At 33.6% G+C, this 11,005-nt stretch overlaps 1 protein-coding gene across 1 annotated transcript; it reads right to left on the bottom strand.

The window, feature by feature from the left end:
- Window positions 1–491: 491 nt before the first annotated feature.
- Window positions 492–10,116, bottom strand: XIG (myosin-like protein XIG). The gene is made up of 38 exons (XM_078997018.1): window positions 9,705–10,116; window positions 9,028–9,153; window positions 8,589–8,732; window positions 8,353–8,498; window positions 8,118–8,274; window positions 7,972–8,030; window positions 7,732–7,891; window positions 7,410–7,559; window positions 7,175–7,311; window positions 6,945–7,091; window positions 6,724–6,825; window positions 6,579–6,636; window positions 6,395–6,496; window positions 6,271–6,308; window positions 6,029–6,155; window positions 5,783–5,953; window positions 5,565–5,696; window positions 5,352–5,461; window positions 5,189–5,249; window positions 4,927–5,104; window positions 4,636–4,841; window positions 4,420–4,539; window positions 4,234–4,332; window positions 3,924–4,136; window positions 3,684–3,823; window positions 3,459–3,570; window positions 3,347–3,376; window positions 3,175–3,255; window positions 2,899–3,069; window positions 2,672–2,818; window positions 2,387–2,581; window positions 2,012–2,292; window positions 1,811–1,910; window positions 1,631–1,687; window positions 1,491–1,547; window positions 1,317–1,397; window positions 1,120–1,202; window positions 492–1,001 (listed from the first exon to the last, which is right to left on the bottom strand). Exons 1-38 carry the CDS (start codon window positions 9,705–9,707, stop codon window positions 887–889), a joined length of 4,596 nt encoding a protein of 1,531 aa, XP_078853144.1. The 5' UTR covers window positions 9,708–10,116; the 3' UTR covers window positions 492–886.
- Between the last annotated feature and the right edge of the window lie 889 nt (window positions 10,117–11,005).

Raw genomic sequence — 11,005 nt, forward strand, 5'->3', positions numbered from 1 at the left:
ATTATTTTTTATTAAAAAAATTATAAAGATGTAGATTTTTTTTTAAGTTGTAAGAGAATATAGTCATTCAAAGCGTGGAAGACACAGAAGATGCTCGGAGAAAACAACCCCTTTTCCGAGGGAGTTGGCCTCATGTTCCCTGCAGGAATGTGGTTCCAAAGACTTTTCCCTGCTTCGAGACCATTTGGTTAAAGCAAGTAGCAAAATATTGAACACAATTCCTAGTATAATGGTAAATGGTTTTCAAAAAGAATTCAAGTGTTCTGAAGGGATACCCTCAATTTAAATAGTGAAAGGCTTAAAGATCTATAATTTCCAACACAGATGTTCCATGTCACAAAAGAATATACTAAAACAACGTTTTAATAACATGTTTCTTTTATAATAAAAGACTCCATCCACAAAAGAAATTTTAACATGCATACTTAAAGGGCCATGAAAGCCGCATATATTCAATTGCTCAATATTTGGTTGGTAAGTTGTTGAAAGAATTTGAAAATCCAAATTACAAAGTACTTTCCATATAAATTTGTGTAGCTGATAATATATTTCATTACAAGAAGTGAAAAAGTGTAGAATATAAAAACCCAGACATCGGACCAGATAACATAACAAAACGAATACCCGTCTCCTATCTCGTATAAAGAATACTGCTGACCATAGCAGAAAAACCCAAAAATATGGCATGCTAAAGGAAAGTAACAACATTGTTACAGTTGAAAGGGGCAGAAGCGAGAAGAAAAAAATAATAAAGAATTGACCTTTTTACAACAATCAAAGCGTATGCTATATTTGCAAACATAAGAATAATATATTTATATATGATATGATATGATATGTGTGGGTAGTGGGTAGTAGTGTATGTTCATGTTTCCGTGAGTAGCCTTTACTCGTGTAAAAATAGGAAGGCTGGATTCTCGATGAGTTCTAGTGCTGGTTTCACATCTGCAAACTCTTTTACTTGGAGTGAACTTGACAGATCATCAACAGAGAAAGGTATGCTGCAATTCAATTCAATTCAAGTCAAAAACATGGGCGTTAATTAATTCATCTATAAAATGTATAATCAACTTATCGAGAACATGACTTGATTTGATAAACTATAGGTGTAAATTTTACCTGGAATTGTCATCGAGTAAAAATGAACTGCTGGCAGCACTGTTGGAGTCCTCTGTCATCAATACCCGCATGCTTGAAATCACCTGTTTTTTTATTTAAAAAAAAAAATGGGACAGATAATTTATATTTATATTTAGAAATAGCCTAATCTATCATAATTCTCGAAAATATAGAATTTTTTAAAATTAATAACTTACATCTGGGGATACACTTCGGGTGTTATAGTTGTCATCCCAGTAAAGCGTGCATATTCTATACAACTGCTGGACACTTAGAATCTGGTAATAAACACCCACCCGTATATCATGTCAGTCACTTCAAAATAACATAAAGGATATCTGTGTGTGTGTGTGTGAGAGAGAGAGACATACGGGGCATAGATCATGGATGATTTCGTCATATGATATTCTGTATTTTTGGTGTATAACCTGAGGGTGGAATCAAACATGTTAAAACAAACAATCATATCTTGAAATAAATAAATATATAAACAAATAAAAGGTATACATACCAAGAACCCAACAGCTTGTCTGATGTGCTTAAGTTCATCCCAAGCTGACCCTGCATACTGCAAAAACATAACACTTTTCAGTAGCAAACAAAAAGTAGAAATAACTTTACAACAATATCTCAATGATTCTATAACAATTTTATGGGAAATATATATTATATTATATTATATTATATGTACCTCTTCTTTAGCCTGAGCACACCATAGCTCCAACTCAGCTAACCCGGCTTTCACATATTCTCCATTGCTGAAGGTACAACACTCCCGCCGCAAAAGAAGACTGGATTATAATATTAGGTGAAAAAAAAAAGTTTTATCAGTAAAATCAAGGAATATGATGAGCCAAAATTCAAAAACAAAACAAATTTGGAGTAAACTTGCCTGTTGAATAGCTGTACGTTGATGTATGAGAAAATCTGAGTAAATATTTTCTGAACAATGATTGGGGGAACCTGAAATGCAACAGCCATATAAGCATTCCAACATCTATATATATTATAATAATAATATATTAATAAAAAAAAGAGGATACATACGAAATTTTCTTTCAATGTAGTGAGGAGAGTGTTGAGGCAGTCAATGATGCCTTGCCAATGATTAGATTGTGAATCTTTGCTAAAGGATCTCCCGGATCGTAGCACTCCCTTGGAAGCTCGTGGTGCCTGAATTTTTTTCACAATTGCAAAAATCAATCAATCCGCTCATTTAATTAACCATGGTTACAAGAAGAGTAAATTAGGAGGAAGTTTTAAGTACCTGAATACATAACGTGAGGAATGATCCCAATTCCTTCTTCAAATTGTCACGGATAATACCATACATTTTCTCCACGTATGCTGTTAACTGCTGCTTAAAAAGAAGGGCGGGGTATTTGGCTTCCACCTGGCGTACTACCTCAAGAGCTGCATTAGCTGCAGCAAGGTTCACTGTAGAGGGGGATGAACGAAATCCCTGTTTTTACATAATAAAACCAAATCACATCAATGAATATACATTAAAATATATACATTATATATAATATTAAGCATCCAATATCAATACCATTGTCATTCTCCCAAACAGTGAAGTTGGAGGTGGAGGTTTACGAACTGAATTTGCACCATCAGATTTAATACTCCTTTGTAGTAAGAACAACAAAGTAGACGAATTCGATAACCAATATGCCATGTGTTCATTATTATCTTGATCCTGCAAAATAATTTTCTACTTTTAATGAATCTAAAATAAAAAAACGAATGTTCCCTTTTGATTTTCTTCTGGAAAAATACCTCGATGGCTGAACCAATCATCTGAATGAGACGATCAAACACGCTAGTTCTTTCGGCTTCAAAGGACTTCCATTGGATAAGACATTTGTATATAGTAAATGCAGCAACAGGTTTTCCTTGACTGAATCCAATGTCTTTCTTAACACATTCAATAAGAGCATCAACGTTTTCCTGCAACAACATTTCAATGAATTATAAATTATAAATATAATAATAATAATAATAATACCACTATTCACTAGACTTGAGTTGCAAAAAGAAAGGATATCATCATACATGTTGACGATCAACTGGTGGTCTTTTAGCCTTGCTGTCAAATTCATTATTCAAATTCCTAGCAGCAGGTGTTTGTGTCTCCTGAAAATATTTCCTCCAACATGTTAAGCAAAACTTCATTCAAACATTATATTAATATGACAATAGTGTACCACATCCAGTATAACATTACCTCATTTGCAAAGTGACCATTCGCCATGCTCTGTTAGGAAAAATTAGTCAATGGGTAAATATTTTAAGTAAAGAAAAAATAGAATGATAAAAATGAAGAGATGGATTTAGACCTTAGCTTCAGGAGTTTGTGGGTATTCAGCCATACGTGCAGAAGTTGTAGAAAATGCTTTCTGTCGAAGAATTTGATTCTCAGATGCCATGTCAGAAACCTTTTCTTGAAGACTGAACGAAGAAACACAATTTATTATAATACATAATGAGAAAGCTCTGAATAAGAATATATATATATATATATATATATATATATATATATATATATATAAATGGGCACAAACCTCTGCATGGCAGTTTTTAACTGAATAATCTTTGTCTCTGCATCCAAAGCTTGTTTCAACCTCTCCTCACTGAGTTTATTTGTTTCTTCATACTTTTTCTCTGTATCATCAATTTTCTTTTCCAGAGAGCTAACCAAATCCTATTTATAAAAGAACAACCACATAACAAATAAAGCTCAAGGCTCAAGATGATAAAAAAGTAAATCCTGAAAATTGGCCAATAAACTTGAGCTTTCTCACCTTGAGCTTCTCATTCTCAGAAGTAAGCTTATTTGTGAGCTCATGGTCAACAACTTGGACTTCCTGAATGACAGGAACAGCTTCAACTACCTTTTTGGTAGTTTCACGTTCCTTCATGAGCAACTCTTTAGTCTCCTTGAATTGAGATTGCATATCCTGTAAAGCAGATTGTAGTTTTGCATTTTCCTGTGTTTTGGCTTCTTCCAAATCAGCCTGTAAAAAATGGTGTCATTACACATACAGTGAAAGACAAACAGATGATAGAGTTCACATAAAAGTTAAAACATAAAAGCTCATTCTCTGCTCTTACCCTCATTCGCTTCTCAAGTTGCAGTCTCCATGTCAGTTCTTCAACTTGCTTTTCTAGTTTATTTTTCGCAGCTTGCAGTGCACCAGTTTCCCTTGCAGCCTACATTCCAAGAAAAAACACAAATTAACTACCAAAAACTGTTTTGTATTAACATCAAAATGTTACAGATACAGTGGAATATTTTACCATTTTAAGCTTTTTCAGTTCTTTACGAGCAACCTTTCCTCTCCATGAACATTGTATAGTAACTGCAGCCTTCTTTGCTTTCACAAAGTGCAAACGAGCCAAAAACTTGCGACAATGGCTCTGTGGTCAAGATTTAAAGAAAGTCAAAATCAAGAATTGACATCATGTTTGACTGATGACAAACAACAACACATTTGGAGGGAAAAGTTACAAGACCTGAATAAAGATTGCTGCTTTTGTCTGCCTTCTAAAGCGAAGCTCATTGCGTGCAGACATTCCTCTTAAGCCGGTTTGGATAGAAACAGCAGAAAAGTGAAGCTCCTTGTAAGCTTTCCTTGCAAGATACATTCGCAAATTTCTTTGAATCCGTATAGAAGCAGCTTCTCTTCTCATGCTTTCATAAACTTGGCGAGTAAGTTGACCTGGTCAAAGAGAATGACAGGTGTCAGATTATTAAACTTATCTAAGGAAGTAAATGCAAATCTGAAAGTCAACAAGAAAAAGTACCTCTGCAAACAGATTGAATTTGCAAGATAGATCGACGCAACAATATGTAACTTTTTCTAGCAATATATGAACGGACTTTTCTTTGAATGATGCTGGCTGATCTACCTAACACCTCAGTCCTGCGAGCATCCAGCTCAGCCATCTGTCCAGCTCTTAAAAACACCTTTGTTTTACCAATCTGCATAAACAATGATTCTTGAATTTTAAGATTCTGTATGCAGAAAAGCTTCCAACAAATGGAATTCCAGACTTGCAGTCCTACCTGATACCCTTCAAGTCCAACTTTTTCAAGAAGCCTCTTGCAAGCAAGGACTTCATCGTTGCTATCATAAAACAAATACAAGAATAGTTTTAGGTCAGTTTATTTGTCTCATTAAACAATTGAGCTATCAGAAAAAATATATATATCTAATCTTTCAACTTACTTTCCATCCAAAACTTCAGGAGCCAGGATGCCAAACCGATCAACAAACTCAACAAACGGTTTTCTGGTGGGATATCCAGCACAACTGATCCTGATAGCCTCCAAGACTCCCTGAATTAAACATTGTGTATCAATTAAATATATATATACGGAAACATGAATGACAAAAATGAGTGGAAGAAAAATGATGTGTCATTGTCACGCACGTACTTACCCCACATCGAAGTTGTTGTAGAACATTATGGTTTTCAAAGATAGCAGGCTTGAGAAGATTGTTGGGCTTTACACAACGTATGTAATGAGGCTCTGTTGAGCTCAAAGTTTCAAGCAGTTGTTGTAGTTGTTGCTGAAACGAAAAAGAAAAAGAAATAATTATCATTCTGTGTGTTTGCAATGGTGTTAAGTGGGGAAATGGAGGGTGGGAGATCATACCTTGAAACGCGTACCAATTGAAGAGAACTTTGATGATTTGGAGGATTCATCAGATGAAGTTGGAAACAAACTTGCAACGAAGGCGCAACGTGAGGCACTCAAGAGTGCTTGATGTTCAGCAATGACATAATCTTTGTTTTTGTCAAGAAACAACTCCGTTTGATATGTGACCTAAAAATACAAATCAAATTCATGATTCATGGTTTCTCAAAAAACCAGAAAGTGTTTATTCTTAAAAGAACTTACATCTCCAGCATAATGACAAATGGTGAAGTCAGAACGAGCCAACTTTGGCTTGGTGAAACGTTGGTGGTTCTTAAATGTTTGATACAGCTTTTGTGCAAATGTTTCATGTGTTGATCTGGGAAACATACTGCAGAAACACAAGTGGTTGTTTAGTGTTTACAAAATGCCATAATTATATCTTTTTATATAGAATCCATATCTTGATACAAAGAAAAAACTGTTTCCTATGTTTGACTACTTACCAAGCTTCATCTAGAAGAGCTATAATGCCACCAGGTTTCTATACAGAAGAAAGAAAATGCATCAGAACTGAAACGATATGAACATTGCTTAGATACTAATTTCAGCATATATAAAACACCAAACCTTCTCAATGAGATCCAAGATATCTTGGTTGTCAATAAATTCAATGTAGCTCCAGTTGATTTCTTCTTTTGTATATTCTTCTTGCTCCATTTTGAAGACATGCTGCAAAACAAAAATAGCTCACCGGATAACAATGTGTATACAGTATTTATATTTCAGCAATGAACTTGGAAAAGATTTATACCTGATTGAAATGTTGTTGGAGCTTTTCATTTGTCAGATTGATGCAAAATTGCTCGAAGCTGAAAGAATCCACATTTGGAATAAGATATTATGCCACTTGGCATAACTGGTCAACTATGAAAACAAAAGGCATACCAGTAAAGCACCTGTTTGTCTTAAAACTCTCGAATCCGTAAATGTCCAGCACTCCGATTATGTATTTTGAGTCTGGATCTTGACCAATTGAGTTATTAATCCTATCAACAAGCCTGCAATGCAAATTGGATAATATAATTATAATTAAAAGTACATAAATTTAACATAGCTATTGAAGCTGTTGAAAATCTAGTTAAGTCAGCATGAAATGATGAAACAAAGTGAAGCTTACCAGTCAAATAATCTTGAGTAAACAACTTTTGCTAATGCATCTCTACTGATTGCAGCAGCTTCTGGATCCAGCCATTTGGTGATGGTCTCATCACGTGTTACAATTACACGTTTGCATAGAGAATCCTCTAAAGATTTCACATCACACCTGAACAAATCTTTAGCTTATTAGGACATTTACTACTGCTTATCACTCTCAGTTACATTTGTGTAATAAATTTGGCCACTCACATGAACAACTCTGCAGCGGTTTTTAGATGGAACCAAGATTTTTCATCTTTGGGTGTAGACGAATCCATTTCCTTTCCTTTTGTAAATTCTATGTTCCCCAGATGAAGAATTGCAGCCACAACTCTAAAAATTCCATCCTGTAGATAGAAATAATAATTACTAAACAAAAAGTGGAAGGTAACATACGGTTGGTTAAACCAAACTTTTCCTTTTTGAGTTATTCTTTAAATTTTACCTGCTCCTCAGAGTGAATTCCAACAACATCCATTGCATTCTTTGTAGCAATGTATTCTTTTCTTTCATCTAGCCCATCTATCTGGTAGCAGTTTGATTGATTAAGATAATGAAATGTCTTTGGATCTCCCACTTTGTATCTTTTTAAATCCTGGAAGCATAACGGATATGAGTAATACAGAAAACACACCAAATAAGAAGATTCAAGAGAACATTTTAAGAAAATAAAGCAGAGATATGTTGAAGATGATACAGTCTGTAAGCATATTTTATATTTTTGTTCACAAAATGAATGCCAAAAATAGGGTCAAACCCCATTTTACCTCAGGTGGTGCAGCACAAAGCATGTAGAAGCAATGATAATTCCTCTCAGGATCAGATAGTTGACAAACACGAGATCTTTCCAACAAATATGTTCTGATAGCAGCTCCTGATATTCTTCCCTTCTCATCAAACTGAATCTCCACAAACTTACCGAAACGACTGAAGCAATAGCAATAATCAGATACCAGAAACTAATGTACAACATGGTAGAACTTTAAAGAAGAAGAGGTTATTCCCACCTTGAGTTATTGTTTCTGACAGTTTTCGCATTACCAAAAGCTTCCAAAACAGGATTGGACTACAACATGAAGAAAGCATAAAAATATTATGATCCATTATAAATATCTAGTAAAAAAAAAAGTTTATAAATGTAAAGAGTAAACACCTCTAAGACTTTTTGTTCAACACTCCTTCCATCAGTTGAAGCTCTACCTCCCATGTAAGCAAGATAACGCATGAGCTGTTTTGTGCTTTCAGTTTTACCAGCTCCACTCTCTCCACTAACCAAAATTGACTGACTTATCCCTTCATTGATCATAACCCTGCACCAAATCAATGGATTTTTTTCACTTATTGTGATTCCTTAATCAACATACCACAATAAGATTGTGAAACAATACCTGTATGCTGCATCTGCAACTGCAAAAGGGTGGGGGCTCAGTTCCCCAAATGCTGCCCCTTTGTATTGTGCCATCATATGGCTATCATACAAATGTGGCAATCTTGTGAAAGGATTTACAGCTATCAATATACTCCCTGTGTAAGTCTAGTAGCAATAGCACCATTTTAAGTTCATTAGCTTCGATTATGTGTCTAAGATGTTTATGTTAAAAGAATAGGTCATAACAGAACTCACATATATCTCATTTATATCGTATCTAGATCTTAAGTTAGCAAGAACCCCTGGTTCGTGCAAATAAGCAAGCTTTGTCATATCATCCACTCCACATGGTGGTGCTTCGGCATCTTTAGGATATACATGTGATGACTTGGCAACAACCTATAATGAGAACCAAAAGAAAACAATTATAAAAATAATTAGGCAAATACAATGCCTCTATTTCTCATGTACAAACAAAAGAGTTTGAAGCATTGCAAAAGGACAAAGTATACAACTATCCAAGAAAAGACAAAGCTCTCCTTGACTGATCTTTCAATCATCCAATGGGATAACAAAGACAAATGACATAAAAACTCAACAAGCAGGTTATCATTAAAGTTTCAATGAAAATGTCAGCTCAAAATACATTTAATATAAGAAGCTAAAAGTTAAGAAACACATCAACAATACTCACCGTTTTGCCTGAAGTAGAAGCAATCTTGATGTTTTCACCAGTAACCTCAACAACTTCCCCATCTATCCAAGCCTCGTCTGGATCCTCCACCCAGACGAGTGATCCAACCCCTACACTGACTGCTGCCTACATAAGGTACCAATATGTTTTGAAGTTAGGGATACTTCTATAAGATATTCCCACAAATTTTGTTAAAGAAGTTGGTTCCTTACATCTCATCAGTTATAAATTCAATGAAATGACAACAAGCAAAAAGCATATGCTAACAAGATCAACAATGTAGATGGATTTAAATATAAAAAAGACGCATCCATCATCATATGAGCTTCACGTTTAACCACCTAACGACACAAAGGTAGTTCAGCGTCCAGAGCACCCTAGGTCCAAATCTAAAATATGCATAATTTTGAAGAACTCGACAGAATTCAAGCCATCTATGGATATTAATCAAGAACCATTCTTTTCCCCAGAAAAAATGAAATTATTTGAAAAAAGGAACATCTTTAAACGAATTAATCGTTACTAAATATAATAAAGAGCTGAAATAGACATCTATTAAACGCAAAACACCGACATTTCATACCAAACATTTTTTAAAAAACGTAGATCGTAATTAGCTACAAGTTTCAAGTAAAATACTGCTAACTAGTTGAATGAATATTCAGAATAACACATACCATTTGCAGTTAAACTTGGATCAGATCGGGGAAACGGCAGCGCCTGGAATCACTTCAATGTAACAACAGATCAACTACAGCTTCTACCTATGCTTCATTAATTAAATTTAACAAGCTAATACACAAATCAACGAGTATATCCCTTCCAAGCAGCTTAATCCGTAAAAAGAACAATAAATTGAGCCGATGTTCGTATAAATCGAATAAGAACAGTGAAAAATCAGGCAGCAGAGCAGAGATCGAGTTGATTGATGGGCCGCTGCCGAATATGGAAGTCGGATTCTTGAGATTTTTAAGGAAAATGGGATCCCTAAGTTTTCGTGTTTTGTTGATGAAAGGCGACTGTTTCTTTTCTTTTCTTTTCTCTTCGCTTAGCTGGGGTTCCCTCGCACGTCGTTCGGAATTGCTCTAAATTCTAATTTTCATCATATAAAATTACAATTTATATTATATTATTAGTTTACTTTAAAATTTATAATTATATTTGTGAAAATCGTTTTCAAATATATATTTTTGAAAATCAAATTCGAAACGTATGTACTTTTCGTTTAAGTGCAATTTGTCAAATGGAAAAGCAGATACTCAAATGATCTTTTTAAGTTATATATATATATATATATATATATATATATATATATATATATATATATATATATATATATATATGTGAATATACTCTTAAAGGTATATAAGTTTAGGTACCCAAACACATCATAACATGCTATTTTGTAAGATATATTTATTATAATGTTTTTAAACTTCAACTCCTAACTTGATTTACTTTCAAAATTTTCGAAATTTCACTATTATATTTCTCGTACATCACCTTTTTTGTCGAACACCTACTATGTTATATATACAATAGTTGAAAATAAAAATTATGTATATGGAAGATAAATGTTTAATTTATAAAAATCTTATAAATAAATCAAGTTTGAAGTTAAATTATAAGAATATTTGACAATTATAATGTATTATATGATGCAAAACGAGATAGTATGGTGAGTTTGTGTACCTAAGTTTATATACCCTAAATAGTATATTCACTTTTCCCATATATATATATATATATATATATATATATATATATATATATATATATATATATATATATATATATATATATATATATATAATTGTTAATTTAAATATGGTTGAGATTGAACAAGAAGATGTTTAACCCTATAAAACTTCGCTTCAAAAACAATATCTTGAATCTCAAAACTTTTGGCTTTTGATGGAAGACTCCATGTTCTTAATAAAAATAAAAGAGTCGAAACCAATTCAAAGTCTATCAATGA

The sequence above is a fragment of the Lactuca saligna genome, chromosome 5 (genome assembly GCF_052625555.1).
Source record: "Lactuca saligna cultivar CGN05327 chromosome 5, ASM5262555v1, whole genome shotgun sequence".
NCBI classification, from domain to species: domain Eukaryota; kingdom Viridiplantae; phylum Streptophyta; class Magnoliopsida; order Asterales; family Asteraceae; genus Lactuca; species Lactuca saligna.

Coding starts and splice junctions, on each gene's coding strand:
- XIG (XM_078997018.1), bottom strand. Junction 2,582..2,671: donor TGTTTGGGAGAATGACAATG/GTATTGATATTG, acceptor ATGTAAAAACAG/GGATTTCGTTCATCCCCCTC. Junction 2,293..2,386: donor TCCTCACGTTATGTATTCAG/GTACTTAAAACT, acceptor AAAAAAATTCAG/GCACCACGAGCTTCCAAGGG.